General features: G+C 31.7%; 1 protein-coding gene across 17 annotated transcripts; it reads right to left on the bottom strand.

The window, feature by feature from the left end:
• Positions 1-893: 893 nt before the first annotated feature.
• On the bottom strand, positions 894-17,579 carry LOC125063019 (caveolae-associated protein 4-like). Of its 17 annotated transcripts, none has more exons than XM_047669210.1 (15): positions 17,346-17,575; positions 15,228-15,331; positions 14,612-14,761; positions 14,415-14,531; positions 13,436-13,516; positions 12,793-12,858; positions 11,977-12,057; positions 10,580-10,645; positions 10,150-10,221; positions 9,429-9,509; positions 8,791-8,856; positions 5,933-6,013; positions 4,525-4,590; positions 3,106-3,194; positions 901-1,780 (listed from the first exon to the last, which is right to left on the bottom strand). In XM_047669210.1, the coding sequence occupies exons 1-15, from the start codon at positions 17,438-17,440 to the stop codon at positions 1,634-1,636; spliced, it is 1,362 nt and encodes a 453-aa protein (XP_047525166.1). In that variant the 5' UTR covers positions 17,441-17,575; the 3' UTR covers positions 901-1,633. The 17 variants fall into 17 exon arrangements, with proteins under 17 accessions (XP_047525181.1, XP_047525171.1, XP_047525180.1 ...); XM_047669211.1 differs by lacking the exon at positions 11,977-12,057 and adding an exon at positions 11,232-11,312 and having other exon boundaries at positions 905-1,780; positions 3,106-3,170; positions 17,346-17,572; XM_047669209.1 differs by lacking the exon at positions 11,977-12,057 and adding an exon at positions 11,232-11,312 and having other exon boundaries at positions 908-1,780; positions 17,346-17,570.
• Between the last annotated feature and the right edge of the window lie 2,527 nt (positions 17,580-20,106).

The raw sequence follows: 20,106 nt of genomic DNA, 5'->3' as shown, positions 1-20,106 counted from the left end.
TTACCAGAAGGCTCGATGGGCAGAAGGCAGTAAAACGCAAACAAAACTGCTAATACAGGATCTGTGGGGCGCGCGGTGTTTGTTCGTGGTCTGTGGCCTGTGGGCTGAAGACGAGAGACGATGTGTGCCTGAGTAAGTAGTGTGTAGTCTGTAACTTATTGTACTAGTCATTATTTTTTTCAGCATGTTTGAGATATTTGCTTATTTTATGCCAATTCTAAAAAAAATAATGTATTGGTGTCATTGACATCGATTCAAGAATAATATTTTACATGTTCAAGAAATTTTTCCTTGTCAAGTAAAGAGCTATCACCAAAGGGTGAGGGGGAGACTCAGAGGAGCTTTAAGTATTTACGACAATACGTTAGTAAAGTGCACGATCATTTATGTCATCATATGTGCTTTCACATGCCACGGCAATAGGAAATAATAGGTATTTGCAATGTAAATGACACCATGCAATACGATTTGCCAGTGTATTCATTTTCATTATATTTTATTATATTCACTTAAGTTAGTTGGCATTCAGACGTCGTACCGGGCACGACTCTTATCCCAATCTCATCTCCCCCACTAGTTCCCTTTAAATATCTTTATACTTTATCCCAATCCCGAACTTCCACAATTCCCGAACAATCCCGAAATTAATTATTTATGTTTAGTAAATTATTTGGTACCGATGGTCCATGAGTGCTAGACGTCATCATAAAACAATTTTAATTAATGCAACCTAGTATTTGTATAAGGTTGGTCCAGATTTACGTAATAAATTGCTATCATGAAATATACCAAAAATGTATTTTCATTTTGTAGTATCTCTTGAACGTTCCGGGCAAACCTTAGTTACTGTTAAGCACACTTGGCTTGAAGCTCCCACAGCAAATTTTCCCTTCTGCAGCAAATTCATAATTTCCAAATATTAGTACAATAGTAAGTGGAATATTAATAATAATTAGAGCGGGCATTCTTCTTGCAAAATGGTGCTATCGTTTCCTAGGGTTACCTCTTTCTAAACTGAAATTTTTGATATTTGGTTTACGTTTTAAAAACGTTAGAATGGAGAATGAAACAGTTAATTTTTATATATACATATTTAATTATAACAATCAATTTTAATACACATTATCACTATACCTAGTCTGCCTGTATCTATGTTACAGAGTGTACAGGTACACTCTAAAAAATAACTGTTGACAAAAGGCATATCCATAGTGTAAAAACGAAACCCACATGGAACATTTTTTGTTTATTCTTGTACTTGTAATTGACGTATAAAATCAAAAACAAAACTATCGACGTATTTAATTTAATAAAATTACTGCTATCGTAATCAAATTTTACAGTGGCTTAAAGCTGTAGCTGACGAGATATAAAATTTTGAGCTCTATTTCCTGAATTTTTATTAGATTATTTTTAAATAATTTGAATATAAATTCTGCTATACAGAAGATGCAAGCCAGACACTAACCCAATTTAATGTCAAAGAATTACGTATACGTATTTAGTAGTAAAATTCACGGTGAATCTTAATCAAATGCCAAAATCAGTTAGTCAATGGCCGATAACAAAGATACCACAGATGTCAGTTGTCATAGTCACCGAGATTTAGAAACAATTAAAATTATCATAATAACTATTTATTAAAATTAGTAAAGTATTTTGGGTTTATTGACATAGTGACAAGTTTACATGGAGTTCCATTCTCATCAATGACAACAAGTTGCCCAAATGGAAGAGAAGGTAGTAGAGGCTTTTGTATGCGCTGGCGACTTGACGAAGGCTGCAAAATAAAGATAAAGTTTAACACGCAGTCAGAAAAGTAGTGTCGCCATAGTGGCTAAGCATGCGACTCCCAAACCCTTGCTTGTAAGTTCGAAACAATGAATTGTTCTATTTATGTGCGCAAAATACTCGTTAGATATAAATTAAACGGAAACTGGCACGCCTAAAGCCAAATCAATAAAATAAATAGATCAGTGGCGCTACAACCTTTTTTAGGTCTGGACCTCAGATCTCTGTATCTGTTTCTTGATCATTTGTTAATCTAATAGGCAGGTAGGTGATCAGCCTTCTGTGCCTGACGCACGCCGTCTACTTTTGGATCTAAGTGAAGCCGGTTTCCTCACGATGTTCTCCTTCCGTTCGAGCGAATGTTAAATCCGCACATAGAAAGAAAGTCCATTGGTGCCGACAAAAACCAAACCTACGTTTTCAGGTATGACAGTAGCACTGAAGCCACTAGGCCAATACTGCTCGTCAAAAAAAAAGGGTGCGTGTACTTATGTACGCGCGTAAGAAGTTATACTTCTTTGGCTTTCTTTATTTTTTTTAAATATTAAATAATTAATAATAAATATTTAACGTTAATAATTTAATAATATTTAGTATATTATTCAATTATTAATTAATACTAATAATAATAACTATTATTATATTAGTCATTCAATTTAATAACCAGGTATGTTTCATAACCCTTTAACTAAGTAACAATAGGTCTTTGTGAAAAAGCATTGCTAAATTTCTTTGAAAAAATAATTAAAACTCCTTTGTTTGTTTAAAAGGTACTACAAAGGTCATTATGGTCATTGCTGGCTGGTTTAAAAAGAATTCGTTAGTGGGCAACTTCATTCTGATAATTTTGTGTCACGGTGCGCGCGCATCGTAAAATTTCACTCTCATCAATTTTTCATAACGCGCCTAAAGAAGTATAACTTCAAAAAAGTATATAAAAATAATGATAAAAGATGCAGACTAAGACTCTTTAAGAGAAACTGGTTATCTATACTAAAATTTTAAAAGATTTGTATTTGGTAACGGTTAAACTTAAAAACCTAATGGACATATTTAAAAATTATTTCACTACAATTCCTGAGTAACAGGCTATATTTATATTAAAAGCACTGAATGCACGTAGCTACGAATCTACGAAAACACCTCAATATTTCTTTAACATTAAAAAATATTACCAGTATCAAGATTGTTCAATACTATTTATTACTTTGAATTGTAATGACGTATTTAGTTGCTTTGTGATAAGATTTATTAAACAGCGATAAGCTATCTTGTCATGCTTTCATAGTTGTTAAGATTAACTAGAATACTTACTTGTGTGTCTTCTTCCGTCTGTGTGCCAATTGCACGCGAAGATGTTCTTGTTCTCTTCCTTGACCCTGATAAATCTTCTTTCAACGTTTCTATTGATTTATAAAAAATTAATCACCGATTATGAAAAGCAACAATTCTGAGTTAATTTTTTTATTTTAATTTAACCTTATACCCCAGCTTTGAAATGCGATTGGGACTATTTGTCTGCTAAGAGTGAGCTGAGATTTTTCTCAGTTAGGTATTATATAATACTAATACTGATTCCGTATCGCGGACATTTAATTACTAGGTAGAGTGCAGATACTGCACCTCCATGACTCCATCGCACTTCAAATCTGCTCTTTAATACAAATCTATGTAAATATTACTTAAAGTATATACGTTCTGTGGTGAGAAACGCGCACCGAAACATTATTCTCAGAAACAATATATATCATAGTATATTATGTATATATAGTATTTCTTTATTTCTCCTTACTAGGGTTGTCCGGAAGAGATAAATCATACTGAAAAAAATTAGAAGGTGTATTTTGGTAGAATAAAAATCCATTTTGAAGTTATACTTCTTTAGGCGCGTTGTGAAAAATTTATGAGAGTGAAATTTTACGATTGCGCGCGCACCGTGACACAAAGTCAGTTGTCAGTGTGATTATAGCGTGCGCGAGCGAGATGGGAATAAGACGATTTACAAGTAAAAAGAAATAGAATATGCGTGAAGTTAGCAAAGAATTTTGAATGACCATAATGACATTTACCTTTTAAACAAATAAAGGAGTTTTAATTATTTTTTCAAAGAAATTTAGCAATGTTTTTTCACAAAGACCTATTGTTACTTAGTTAAAGGGTTATGAATAAATATAATGCATAAATTATATGACTAATATAATAAAATAATAATAATTATTATTATTAATTGAATAATATACTAAATATTAAATATTATTAAATTGTTTACGTTAAATATTATTAATTAATTATATTTTAAAAAAATAAAGAAGGCCAAAGAAGTATATCTTCTTACGCGCGTACATAAGTACACGCACCCTTTTTTTTGTTTTGGTTTCCTTTAACCAATAGCATTTATGTGAATCATGTCCGAATAAAATATTGACAATAATCATAATTTATCTGACCAGTTAAAAAATATGTAAAACATCTATTAATCAAACATACAGAACTACCATAGTGATATATAAAACAAAACAAAACCAACCGTAAATAAGCCACCGTCCTAACGGCTATATATAAGATCTAACATAAGTTTTCATACTTCCAGCGCGTATTCGTCACGTATAAGTCTAGTTCGGCCACATGCGAGTGTAACTTCTAGTAGCTTGACAAGTGGAGGTGGTTCGTTGGCAAGGATAAATCGTAGCGTTAACCTTTAGCGTATGTTGAAATCATTTTAAAAATTCTTACCATTTGAATTTGTTGGCTTCTGTTTTGAAGAATTGCGTCGAGTTGAAGTTATCATTTCAGATTCGGCTGTAATTTAATATATTCTTATTTGTCGCTGAATAACAACTTTGTAGCTACATAAAGAACAGTTTCCTTTATCGACCTTTGATCGTAATGCCCTTTACATAGTGATATATCATTATTGAATTAATTAATATTATTTAAAAGAACATAATTAATTAGTGAAAACTATTTGTTAAATTTTTGAAATGTTTGAAAGATCGGCAGCGATAATTAAGGATAATCCGATTCGTTGTTGATATACCTACGGAACATACAAACTTAAAAGTCTCAATTCAGAATATAAACTTTAATGTTGTACTCTTACTAATTAATTATCCCTATATATTTTATACAAATTATTTCTCGAAAGAACTACACGGAGTACGAGGGATATACAATACCAATAAGTTTATGTAATAGATTAGTTATACCATAAACGAAAGCAAGAACGTATATCGCACAAATAAAAAGTTCGTGTAGTTTACTATAGATATTATATGAAGAAATAGATTCTACTATTCTAGCGTTACTGTCAAAGACTGATATTTTTGTATTGACTTTTATCAATACATTACTGAACCTAATTAGTTTCAGAAGCAGTAGACTGTTTTCCTTACCAGCGTCAATATTGTTACCAGGGTTTTTTTCAGTAAACAATTCTTCATCATCGATTGTCGCATCGTTCAACTTTGAAGGATCTAAAAGTCACAAACGAAAAATATGTGATGAGGTGAAGACAAAATTTCATTAATATGTAATATTATTTGTTCGATAAATAACTTATAGGTATAAAATTATCTGGCCCGATTATAACAGTACTAATATCGCTATTAAAAGTAGGGTTTGGTGGTAGGAGAATGTAAATAACATGTACCTACTTATTTTTAATAAATTTCTCAATTAATCAAAAAAATTGCGTGGGCCTTGGACCCTTAATATTTAGAGAATTCCTGACCTACCGAATATACACGATTTTTATTATAAAACCAGTCGAGTAGACCCAGAGAAGCTTACAAAATCTGTGCAACGAGAATTATTATAGTATACTGGCTGACCGGGCATACGTTGTATTGCCATGTATATATATTATTTGCCATGTATTTTTTTTAGTGCAATAAAAATAACTATCAATAATAAAAAATAGGTGTTGTATGTATTTTTGTATGATGTATTTAAATTGTAATTGTAATTAAATTTATAGATACATATGTGAATATCTCTTAGGGGTTTGAATGATAGATATGTTTTCACGAAACGATGTCACCTATCTGTATATACTTAAATTAATTTTCAAATTGCACTCTAACTTTTATCAATACATTACTGCACCTAATTAGTTTCAGAAGCAGTAGACTGTTTTCCTTACCAGCGTCAATATTGTTACCAGGGTTTTTTTCAGTAAACAATTCTTCATCATCGATTGTCGCATCGTTCAACTTTGAAGGATCTAAAAGTCACAAACGAAAAATATGTGATGAGGTGAAGACAAAATTTCATTAATATGTAATATTATTTGTTCGATAAATAACTTATAGGTATAAAATTATCTGGCCCGATTATAACAGTACTAATATCGCTATTAAAAGTAGGGTTTGGTGGTAGGAGAATGTAAATAACATGTACCTACTTATTTTTAATAAATTTCTCAATTAATCAAAAAAATTGCGTGGGCCTTGGACCCTTAATATTTAGAGAATTCCTGACCTACCGAATATACACGATTTTTATTATAAAACCAGTCGAGTAGACCCAGAGAAGCTTACAAAATCTGTGCAACGAGAATTATTATAGTATACTGGCTGACCGGGCATACGTTGTATTGCCATGTATATATATTATTTGCCATGTATTTTTTTTAGTGCAATAAAAATAACTATCAATAATAAAAAATAGGTGTTGTATGTATTTTTGTATGATGTATTTAAATTGTAATTGTAATTAAATTTATAGATACATATGTGGATATCTCTTAGGGGTTTGAATGATAGATATGTTTTCACGAAACGATGTCACCTATCTGTATATACTTAAATTAATTTTCAAATTGCACTCTAAACATTAATACATTATAAAAATCATATCTATTTTTAGTTTTGAGGGAGCTTGAAGTGGAGGTGGTTCGTTGGCGAGGATATATCGTAGCGTTAACTTTTAGTGTATGTTGAAATCATTTTAAAAAAAGGGTGCGTGTACTTATGTACGCGCGTAAGAAGTTATACTTCTTTGGCATTATTAAAAATAGTTTTTGATTGCATGCAAATAATTAATTACAATTAAATAATCAAAGACTGGAAAAGGAGTCATTAAAGTCAATAAAGTTCAGTTTACATTTGAAAAATTAATTAAATAAATATTTATTATTATTCTCTTACATTAAACAAATAAAACACTATTTATCTTTAAAACATTTTTATTTCATTACACTATTTATTTTTAAGTGACTGTCTTCATCAGAATTTCGGTTTGTAATTTTAAATTAATCATTACTTGGTTGTGCATCTACGAGGCTTCTCCAAAACTAAAACTACTACTTGCTTTCTGCAACAAATAAGAGAATATTAATTTAAGCTCTGTCCATGCAAAACTTAATTTTTTTTATAATTCATATTATAAATTTTTTAACACATTTATATTAATATAATTATATAAATGTGTTAATAATATAATTTGTAGCACATGCTACAGACCTGGATAGCAACTTTCTTTTATTCTATTTAGAGATAGAGATAATTTAAATATAATACCGGTGTCTTCCTTGTAGGTTTCTTTGGAGTTGTTTGGGGATTCTTGTTGTTCAGTTAGACATGATTTTCTTTAACCTTTCTTTAATCCTACAAAATAATGAAATTGTTAAGTTATGTTGTCACTGTTGTGCACACCTTTGTTTGGCTTTTTTAGTATTCAAGTTATGTCAAAACTGATTTATTACCTTGTCATTGTTGGCTTTATTTGCTTTTGGGATATCAATTGTTTCCAAAATGATTTTATTTGTAATATCCTGAAATATATAAATAACATCTATTAATTTAAGTATCATGGTGAGTGGTTCGCACTCAGGTATTAAGGTGTATTATACCCACTGTCCATTATAAGTGGGAATGGGCTCACTTCTGGCTGGACAGAGTTTCGGTACTACAAGTGCAACATGGATGTTTTGAGGTATTACAATATCTCTAACTACCTGTAGGGGAATAAAGTACTGTTGTGAGCATATGCCTATGCTTGAAAGGTTGAACCTTGAACATCACCATACATCATATTTATAATTAACATTCCTACCTCGACACCATCACAATCAAATTCATTGAAATCTACTTCAAACCGTTGCGGTATCATCTCTGCCATATCCATTGTGTCTCGAGAAGGTGATGGTGGCTTTGTTCCACCTCCAGTTTTAGATGTTTCACGGCGATAAGATGACAACTCTTTTTTTGTATTCAATTTAGTGCACTTCCACTGATTCATCAATTGTTTTTTGTCTCTTGTCCTTATATTTGCTAGATTAAATCTGAAAAATTACATGTTTTGATTAAATAATGTGGTCATTTTTTTGAGATGCAGGTACTTATTAAAATGTTTACTTCTCTGTTATATCGCTCCAAGCCTTCATTTTCTCCTTATTAGTATTCGTGCTTAAATCTTTGTTCTCAATTATTGATATATAGAATATTTCTAAAACGTTGCTGTAACAAACGCAATAAACATAAGCAATGAATAATGGTTCATGTTTCAGTTTTAATCAACAATAATACTCGATAATACCTACGGATAGTTAACCTCAATTGTATTGAAGCACTCAGGAAGGTTGGCACAGTTTTTTCACAAATATTTTATCATATTAATTAGTTTTGATTTAGATATTAAATTTAAATCACTTCTGATTATAATTCAGACGCACATATAAAATTCGCACTTGTATAATGAAAATAACTAGATACATAGATAATCTTTTATTTTAAACAATAATTCAAACTCCTATATTTGTTTAAAAGGTAAATGTCAATGTCAGATGTCAATTGTCATGGATATTCAAAATTCTTGTTAAGCTGCTAAGCTAAGAAATAGAATATGCGTGAAGTTAGCTTATATTCTATTTCTTTTGTAGATTGCGCACGCTATAATCACACTCCGAATTTTGTGTCATAGGTGCGCGCGCATCGTAAAATTTCACTCTCATCAAATTTTCATAACGCGCCTAAAGAAGTATAACTTCAAAATTCTTACCATTTGAATTTGTCGTCTTCTGTTTTGAAGAATTGCGTCGAGTTGAAGTTATCATTTCAGATTCCGCTGTAATTAAATATATTCTTATTTGTCGCTGAATAACAACTTTGTAGCTAAATAAAGAATAGTTTCTTAGATCGACCTTTGATCTTAATGCCCTTATATAGTGATATATCATTATGACAGTAATTAATATTATTTAAAAGAACATAATTAATAACTGAAAACTGTTTTGAATTTCTGAAATGCGTAAGATCGGCAGCGATAATTAAGGATAATCCGATTCGTTGTTGATATACGGAACATACCTTCTTCAAAGTCTCAATTCAGAATATAAACTTTAATGTTGTACTCTTACTAATTAATTATTATCCCTATATATTTTATAGTAATTATTGCTGGAAAGAACTACACGGAGTACGAGGGATATACAATATCAATAAGTTTATGTAATAGATTAGTAATACCATAAACGAAAGCAAAAACGTATATCGCACAAATAAAGATCGTGTAGTTTACTATAGATATTATATGAAGAATCTATGCGTTACTGTCTAAGACTGACATTTTCGTATTGACTTTTATCAATACATTACTAAACCTAATTAGTTTCAGAAGCAGTAGACTGATTTCCTTACCAGCGTCAATATTGTTACCAGGGTTTTTTTCAGTAGACAATTCTTCATCATCGATTGTCGCATCGTTCAACTTTGAAGGATCTAAAAGTCACAAACGAAAAATATGTGATGAGGGGAAGACAAAATTAATATGTAATATTATTTGTTCGATAAATAAATTATATAAAATTAGCTGGCCCGATTATAACAGCACTAATATCGCTATTAAAATTAGGGTTTGGTGGTAGAAGAATGTAAATAACATGTATTTTTAATAAATTTCGCAATAAATCGAAAATAATTAATAATCAATAAAAAAAAAATTGCGTGGGCCTTGGAAACTAGCTGTTTAGAGAATTCCTGACCTATCGAATATACACGATTTTTATTATAAAACCGGTCAAGTAGTTCCAGAGGAGCTTACAAAATCTGTGCAACGAGAATTATTATACTATACTGGCTGACCCTGCAACTGTTGTATTGCCATGTATATATATTATTATCTGCCATGTATTTTATTTCAAGGACAATTATTTTAGTTTAAAAAATATAAGTATCAATAATTAAAAATAGGGGTTGTATGTATTTTTGTATGATGTATTTAAATTGTAATTAAATTAGGGGTTAGGGGTTTGAACCATAGATTTATGTATATTTTCACGAAACGATGTCGCCTATCTGTACATACTTAAATTAATTTTCAAATTGCACTCTAAACATTAATACATTATAAAAATCATACTTATTTTTAGTTTTGATGTCTTAGTTACTTTTGAAGGGGTTCCAGCTATGCCTTTTGTAGTTGATATTGATTCTGGAATTATAATTATTATAGGAATTAACAATATAAGGGTGCGTCCAAATCTGGCAAATGCGCCGCGAGTGTGCAGCTCGCGTGCAGTCACGGCAACGGTTTGGTGTGCCTCTTTAGCGCATCTCCATGCAAGGCTCGTAAGAGGTGCGCGATCTGCGCGCACTCAGTTCTCGCGCTTACAATTCCGTATACTGACTCAGTACTTTCGAAGATGTCGGACGACTCTAGTGCTTTTAATTTTGCTGCATCATTAGCTATTATATTACTGATAAAAAGGAAAAAAAGAGACAACGACGTTGGCGGCAAAATCCTATTTTTAAAAGAAAACAGAATATAGTATCATTTTAAAAATTCTTACCATTTGAATTTGTTGTCTTCTGTTTTGAAGAATTGCGTCGAGTTGAAGTTATCATTTCAGATCCGGCTGTAATTAAAAATATTCTTATAAGACTTGTTTATTATTATTTATCGCTGAGTAACAACTTTGTAGCTAAATAAAGAAGAGTTTCCTTGATCTTAATGCCCTTTATATAGTAATATATCATTATGACATTAAATAATATTATTAAAAAGAACATAATGAATAAGTGAAAACTATTTTTTGAATTTTTGAAATGTTTGAAAGATCGGCAGCGATAATTAAGGATAATCCAATTCGTTGTTGATATACGGAACATACTTACTTAAAAGTCTCAATTCAGAATATAAACTTTAATGTTGTACCTACTCTTACTAATTAATTATCGCTATATATTTTATACTAATTATTGTTGGAAAGAACTACACGGAGTACGAGGGAAATACAATATCAATAAGTTTATGTAATAGATAAGTTATACCATAAACGAAAGCAAGAACGTATATCGCACAAATAAAATTCGTGTAGTTTACTATAGATATTATATGAAGAATCTATGCGTTACTGTCAAAGACTGACATTTTCGTATTGACTTTTATCAATACCTTACTAAACCTAATTAGTTTCAGAAGCAGAAGACTGATTTCCTTACCAGCGTCAATATTGTTACCAGGGTTTGTTTCAGTAGAAAATTCTTCATCATCGATTGTCGCATCGTTCAACTTTGAAGGATCTAAAAGTCACAAACGAAAAATATGTGATGAGGTGAAGACAAAATTTTATTAATATGTAATATTATTTGTTTGATAAATAACTTATATAAAATTAGCTGGCCCGATTATAACAGTACTAATATCGCTATTAAAAGTAGGGTTCGGTGGTAGGAGAATGTAAATAACATGTACCTACTTATTTTTAATAAATTTCTCAATTAATCAAAAAAATTGCGTGGGCCTTGGACCCTTAATATTTAGAGAATTCCTGACCTACCGAATATACACGATTTTTATTATAAAACCAGTCGAGTAGACCCAGAGAAGCTTACAAAATCTGTGCAACGAGAATTATTATAGTATACTGGCTGACCGGGCATACGTTGTATTGCCATGTATATATATTATTTGCCATGTATTTTTTTTAGTGCAATAAAAATAACTATCAATAATAAAAAATAGGTGTTGTATGTATTTTTGTATGATGTATTTAAATTGTAATTGTAATTAAATTTATAGATACATATGTGGATATCTCTTAGGGGTTTGAATGATAGATATGTTTTCACGAAACGATGTCACCTATCTGTATATACTTAAATTAATTTTCAAATTGCACTCTAACTTTTATCAATACATTACTGAACCTAATTAGTTTCAGAAGCAGTAGACTGTTTTCCTTACCAGCGTCAATATTGTTACCAGGGTTTTTTTCAGTAAACAATTCTTCATCATCGATTGTCGCATCGTTCAACTTTGAAGGATCTAAAAGTCACAAACGAAAAATATGTGATGAGGTGAAGACAAAATTTCATTAATATGTAATATTATTTGTTCGATAAATAACTTATAGGTATAAAATTATCTGGCCCGATTATAACAGTACTAATATCGCTATTAAAAGTAGGGTTTGGTGGTAGGAGAATGTAAATAACATGTACCTACTTATTTTTAATAAATTTCTCAATTAATCAAAAAAATTGCGTGGGCCTTGGACCCTTAATATTTAGAGAATTCCTGACCTACCGAATATACACGATTTTTATTATAAAACCAGTCGAGTAGACCCAGAGAAGCTTACAAAATCTGTGCAACGAGAATTATTATAGTATACTGGCTGACCGGGCATACGTTGTATTGCCATGTATATATATTATTTGCCATGTATTTTTTTTAGTGCAATAAAAATAACTATCAATAATAAAAAATAGGTGTTGTATGTATTTTTGTATGATGTATTTAAATTGTAATTGTAATTAAATTTATAGATAGGTACATATGTGGATATCTCTTGAATGATAGATATGTTTTCACGAAACGATGTCACCTATCTGTATATACTTAAATTAATTTTCAAATTGCACTCTAAACATTAATACATTATAAAAATCATACCTATTTTTAGTTTTGAGGGAGCTTGAAGTGGAGGTGGTTCGTTGGCGAGGATACATCGTAGCGTTAACTTTTAGTGTATGTTGAAATCATTTTAAAAATTCTTACCATTTGAATTTGTCGTCTTCTGTTTTGAAGAATTGCGTCGAGTTGAAGTTATCATTTCAGATTCGGCTGTAATTAAATATATTCTTATTTGTCGCTGAATAACAACTTTGTAGCTAAATAAAGAAGAGTTTCCTAGATCGACCTTTGATCTTAATGCTCTTTATATACTGATATATCATTATGACATTAATTAATATTGTTTAAAAGAACATAATTAATAACTGAAAACTGTTTTGAATTTCTGAAATGCGTAAGATCGGCAGCGATAATCCAAGTCGTTGTTGATATACGGAACATACCTACTTAAAAGTCTCAGTTCAGAAAACAAACTTTAATGTTGTACCTACTCTTACTAATTAATTATCCCTATATATTTTATACTAATTATTGTTGGAAAGAACTGCACGAAGTACGAGGGATATACAATACCAATAAGTTTATGTAATAGATAAGTAATAATAATGTCCATAAACGAAAGCAAAAACGTTGGTATATCGCACAAATAAAAAGTTTGTGTAGTTTACTATAGATATTATATGAAGAATCTATGCGTTACTGTCAAAGACTGACATTTTCGTATTGACTTTTATCAATACCTTACTAAACCTAATTAGTTTCAGAAGCAGTAGACTGTTTTCCTTACCAGCGTCAATATTGTTACCAGGGTTTTTTTCAGTAGACAATTCTTCGTCATCGATTGTCGCATCATTCAACTTTGAAGGATCTAAAAGTCACAAACGAAAAATATGTGATGAGGTGAAGACAAAATTAATATGTAATATTATTTGTTCGATAAATAACTTATATAAAATTAGCTGGCCCGATTATAACAGTACTAATATCGCTATTAAATGTAGGGTTTGGTGGTAGAAGAATGTAAATAACATGTATTTTTAATAAATTTCGCAATAAATCAAAAATAATTGATAATCAATAAAAAAAATTGCGTGGGCCTTGGACACTTGTAATTTAGAGAATTCCTGACCTATCGAATATACACGATTTTTATTATAGAACCGGTCAAGTAGTTCCAGAGGAGCTTACAAAATCTGTGCAACGAGAATTATTATAGTATACTGGCTGACCCGGCAAATGTTGTATTGCCATGTATACATATATATTATTATCTGCCATGTATTTTATTTCAAGGAAAATTATTTTAGTTCAATAAAAATAAGTATCAATAATTAAAAATAGGGGTTGTATGTATTTTTGTATGATGTATCATAAAAAAGTAAAAAAAAAATTGTCTAAAAAGTTAATACATTTATTTTGGGGTGGACACCCCTTAGGGGTTTGAAAGATAGATAGTAGCGGATTCTCAGACTTACTGAATTTGCATAAAAATTTCATAAGAATCGATTGAGCCGTTTCGGAGGAGTATGGGAATGAACATGTGACACGAGAGTTTTATATATGTATATAGAGATTTGTGAATGTCCAATCGAACATCTACAATATATACTATTGGACACGTGTATATGTGTTAGTTTTTTTTTGTAAATAGCTTGTGGCTGTAAAAACAAAATTCTTTGTCTTTTCAAAAATCACCTATCAACTGTCTCTTCTCGAAGTGGTTTCGTTTCTAGAATTTTCAATCAAAGGATTTGTTTCAAAACTACCTTCCATTGACGGTGTTTCTTCATATATGTCACCATCAGTAGATTCTATGATGGGTTGCAGTGTCTTATGTGATGATTTATTTTCCTCCGTATTACCTCGGCTCCATGACAGCAATTCTAAAACAAAACTAGATTTAGTTGCGTTTTGCTCTATGAATTTTTATGATGCATTTCGTGTGTGTTTTTTGTGAGTGTACCCTCTGAAGTCGATTCTTCACTAACATTAGATTCTTTTCGAGCCGATTTTATCCCAGACATAATTTTTTCGATTGACACCGTCGAATTACTCTCAGTTTCAGCTTCTGGATTATTTTTTCGTATCAACATTCGATCTAGTTTGCTGCACTCTGAAATTGTTTACTTTTGTACATAACGAATAAAGATTTGTTTGAAAAGCTTTTAGGATGTATTAGTTCTTTGGTTTTCTAACATGATAAATTATTATTTAAGAAATAATTTGTGCATTTAAAGGATATTATAACTAGGCTCATGTTACTCTACGTTTACCTTTTTTTGTGGTATATGCAAAAAATAACAGTTAACCAACATTAATGTATTTGAATTTCACATTCAAAAAACTCAAATTATAATATTTGTGACCTGAAATATATACCAATCAAAAAATAAATCCAAATTCCAAAAACTCAACCGTTAAGCTTATTTTCTTTTTTTATTTAAATTTTCCTTATTTATAAAATGGTATAGTTTTTAAAACTATTAGATGAAGAGATTTATGGGCTTCTAGTAAAAACATGCTAATTAATTAGTAAATACCTACTATATAAAACATGTACCAGGTAGATGTATACATACCTTTGAGGATTTCGTTAGCTTCTGATTGATAGATCTTAGAAAGTGTATTCATAGCAATTAAACTTTTAGCAGGTTGCCGACGATGAGCTCGGACGATTGCCCGACTGTAATAAAATAGTTATAAAAAAATAGGTTGATCAATGGGTTTTACTGTTGATGAAATTGTTGTTTAATGTAAAATTTTAGGTTGTACATAACAAAGGAATTGCAAGATTATAATCATTTTCACTATTATTTATATTACTGTTATTTTAATGTTTTTAAAACCTTTTAAACAGATTAAGTATTAAAATACTTTTTGCTTCGGAGTTCACCTTTAATTAAAATAATTTAATAAAAAAATGCATTCATGCATAGTTGAACGATCATTTACCCGGCACATATTTCATAAAATTTTTAAAGTGTCTTTTTTTTAAGGAATGTCGCTGTTGGCCTTAAGGGCCTTTACGGCTCAGCTCGGGCTGTTTTGGCGAGCGTAGCTCGGCCTGAATGGGCGGTTTTCCCGCGATTAGCGCAAGGGCGTCTCCTGCGAGACTCGAACCTCGGCTTGGGCCGTCGCGGGGTGGTCAATCGCCTGAAGGGCAGGACGGAAGCTCACTGGAGTGAGCGAAGTACGAAGTAAAGGTCCTCGCCTTCCCCGGTGAAGGCGGTTTTTTACTCTATCTGTGTCTGACTATTTTGATTATTATTATTGGCCGCGCGGGCGGCTTTTAATTTTTTGTGAGCTACGGTAAGTGGATCGTCCGGATCCGTTTGTGTGTGTCGGGGCCTCCTATGAGCCTTTTTTGTCGGGAAGGGGTAGTAATTGATGCTTTTACGCACCAACGGGTTCGGATGGTGTTTAGCCTTGTTGAAGTGGCGTGTAGACGCCAACTTCATGCATTGGGCTATGGTAGGGAGCTCCAGGTCGTGGTAGAGATCGACGTTTCTTACGTAGAAGGGCGCACTGGTCGAAACACCTGTAGCCGGTGGATATGGAAGGGGGCACAATGCGCAAAGACTACGCTAGCGTTTGTCATGCACGCTCGGATGCAGGCCTTGTACAGTGTCACCTTGTGTCTAAGGGACATGTGACTCTTTTTATTTAAGAGGAAATGGAGGCGAGAGAGGACAAAAGAGGCCTTCTTGCGAACGGCGGCTATATGCTTACGGAAAGACATGCCGCTATCGAGCGTGACTTCTAGATATTTGACGGACTTTTGCCAAGGGATGGCTTGCCCGGGTTACCTCTTTTTTGAGGCGGAATTTTTCCCGAGAATGAGCGAGAGCACCGGGTTTCCCCCTGGCAAAGAGAACTGCGACGCTTTTCTCGGGATTTATTTGGAAGCCCCATTTCTGAAACCGCCTAACGACGTAGGAGCGGTCTGGAGTCTGTCCACGATGACATCTCTGTCTTAGTGAGTGGTATAGAGAGCGGTGTCATCGGCATAGAGGGCTAGCTCCACGTTGGGAGCCCTAGGGATGTCGCCAGTAAACAGTGTGAGAAGAAGGAGCGAGAGGACCGAGCATTGAAGGACTCCGGCCCTGATGGGTCGAGGGGAAGATAACGTCCCTTCTACATGATAGCGCATAGAGCAGTCGGACAAGAAGTCGTGTACGATATGCACGAGTCTTAGTGGCACTTGAAGGTGGTAGAGCTTGTAAACCAAGCCGTTGTGCCAGACCTTGTCGAAAGCCTTCGCAATGTCGAAGAAGAGCGCACCCGTGGCTCTCGGTTTCAGGGAGCTGTTCATCCCGGAAAGGATGTGCTCGGTGATTCGATGGACTTGATTTTTAAGTTCCAAAAGTACCAGCCATATATGTGGATAGTGATTATAAATGGAGTAAAAACATTAGTTCTATCTTGTTATAAATCACAACCCATTTTTATCTTTGTTAATTGATTTATTCTTCACAAACAAGAGTAATTAATTTATATTCTTATAGAAACGCTCAAGGAAAAAAACATATATTCACTCGTCTTAAAAGTCTTTTCTGAGTGACGTCTGTTTTCTTCTTTTCTTAGTGCCCTATATTTGTTGCCACATACATCAAAATTGTATATAAAATACTACACAATATACCTGGTTCGTTTGGTATATTGATACAAATCTCTCTTACAAATAAGAATGTACTTACCATATTGCCGGATAACCAATTTTCACTGCTTTCACCGGATTACAACGATCTTCAGGGCTCATTTTGTCGATCGCATTGTCAGACATCGACTGCATTTTTTTTAAATTCTATAAAGTCATACACTCTTAAACATTGAACGCTGCGCGTTAACTGAATCACGATGAATGTGCGAGTGCGGGCACTAATTTTTGTCACATTACGCTGAGAAGGTAGATTTAATTTGAGTCTACCTTTTTTAAATCTGTAGGTAAATTTTTATTGAAATCGTTTAATTATTATATTATTAATAAATATGTATATCATTTATATCAATTCATTATTATTACAATTCCTATCGAATATAAAAACTGTTTTATTACGTCAAACTTAAAACGTTAAATGTTTCCTTAAACGTTTTGTTTAAGGAAACATTTTTATCATGTATAGAAAATTATTTGGCTTTAATACTACTTAGATTTTGTTAGAAGGCATTTTTTATACTATAGTGTATTGTAAATTTGAATGCATAATGTACTTTTGAAATAGTGTGTGATTTTTAATGGGCGGGTGTTTTTTAATTGGTTCGCTTTTAAAAAAAAAATATAAATAGCCATGGCAATATTAATATTAGCAGTACTTATGTTTCCTTGCGTAGTTGCTTTGTTGTTATAAAAGAATTTGTAGACTGAACTGATCTTAGTGGGAGATATTTCTCACGTGGCGTACTTTTATGGCGTTGTAAAATAAAAATATCCCAACTTGAGTAAGCTACATGTGTCATGTGTCGCTGACAATATTGGAAATATTTCAAAAAAATATCAATAGAATACTTAGGCTAAGCTGTACAGTAATAATTAAACATAAATATGCTAGGATACATTTTAAAGTTCGTTCTGTGTTTGACCTTTGGCACTAAAGTACATATCAACTTAGTCATTTGCTATGAGATGTATGTCTATGTATACCTCCAAAATACTTTTAAACTAACATTGAGTCCCGCAAGGAAATCATCATACTAATAATCAAAAGGCAGACTGACATTATTAAGGCGCGGTGAGCTTACAATCAGATGAGGCTGATGTCCATTGCCCTCTGAAAAAATGTCTTAGCTCAATATCTACTCACACCAGCTAAGTATTAACAATGAGTGTCTGTCAAAATTTGTAAAAACTAAAACAGAATTAATATGTCCGTATGTTTTTTTTGCCGTCAGTACTTTTTGGGCATTTAGTACCCAAAAGGTAGTTGTTAGTAAAATTTTAGTATTTACTTTATCGCTCTAATTCTATAATTTAATGGCCTGTCAATGTAATATTAAAATACCTAACCGATTTTAGACATAATACTTGTATTCTCATGAAATAAATAATTGATGATGTTTGTATAACATCAATTTATGGATCACTGCATCACTACGCGTCTTACGCTGATAAATTAATTATTATTTGCTACAAATACAGTTTCCTCTGAGATTGAACTGTATACTTAATACCATTCTCATATTATTCGTCTATAGCCCCGTGTTGGTTTTCATTTCTTCTCTTTTAATGTCAAAATTCTTACGGATCTAAGTAAGTAAGTGCCCTGATAATAAAGATATAGAAAATACCATAAAAATTTGGTTTGTTTTAATCAAAACGGTTACATTGTAGGAGATATTTTTCTATGTGTCTTAATTGCTCCAAATAGTATATTATGTACCCTACATATGCAATCCAAAAAAATGGGAATATGTAATTAACTGGTCAATAGAACGAATAGAGATGTCATTTAATAGTGTATTAAAAAAAAATATATGTGTAAAGAATAACTGTAAAAATATTTATACAATTATTGTTAGTGATTTAAATGTTTTAATAGTAATATCTTTTATAATTGCAATATATTTTTAAATGAGTAACAATGATATGTGAAAGAAAGCACTAGTTTAATACTAGTAGTGATTAACATACAAATAATAATTTAGAGTTAACAAAACATTTCTACTCTATGTATTTTTATCGGTCATTCATCTAGCCCTCTATCAATCTGAGGTACATGTTCAAATGGTGTTTAATCAGCCGCAAGTGAGGTGAATGCCTCCGCTTTTTGTGAGATAACGTGACAGCGTTAACGAGAAAATTGATTACCATAATGAATTATGGGCTTTGTATAATTAGACCCGTATCCATTCAATACATGAAATTCTAAAGCTTTACAATTTTTTTACTTACATATAAGTACATACATAGAAGTATGTTATGATTATCAAAGTTCTTAGATTTATTACCAAGACACAAATATACAGTATTTACAATATTCTTAACCCACATAGTAATAATAATAATACATAATTAAAATTGATAAATAAAAAATTAAAACAAATTTATATAAGTACATAGTTTGGTCCCTGTGGCTGTGGTTAATGCTGACAGCATTTCCTCACTGTATTACGCTACGTTCAGCGAGGAAAGCACCAGCTATGTTTATATTAATACATGTAATTAATTTTGGGAACATATTTTTTTAATTACATATATAGAAACGACCTTTCATTACATGAAATGATGAAATGAAACGTCTTTTCTCTTTCTCTCTTTTTCGTCTTAATTCATGGAGCATTTCTACATGTGATTCACACAAAGTTACAAATATAGTAGAAAAGTAAATTCAACCTTTGACAGACCACAGATATTTCTTTTTTCCTTCGAATTAATCCGAGCTAATATGAAATAATTAAATCAATAATAATAAATTAATAAACTAGATAATAGCTATTTTGAATATGAAAGCTTATATGACA

This window comes from Pieris napi, chromosome 2, assembly GCF_905475465.1.
Source record: "Pieris napi chromosome 2, ilPieNapi1.2, whole genome shotgun sequence".
Lineage (NCBI taxonomy): Eukaryota > Metazoa > Arthropoda > Insecta > Lepidoptera > Pieridae > Pieris > Pieris napi.
Note: the sequence above shows the minus strand (reverse complement) of the source record. Positions and strands in the feature narration are given on the sequence as shown.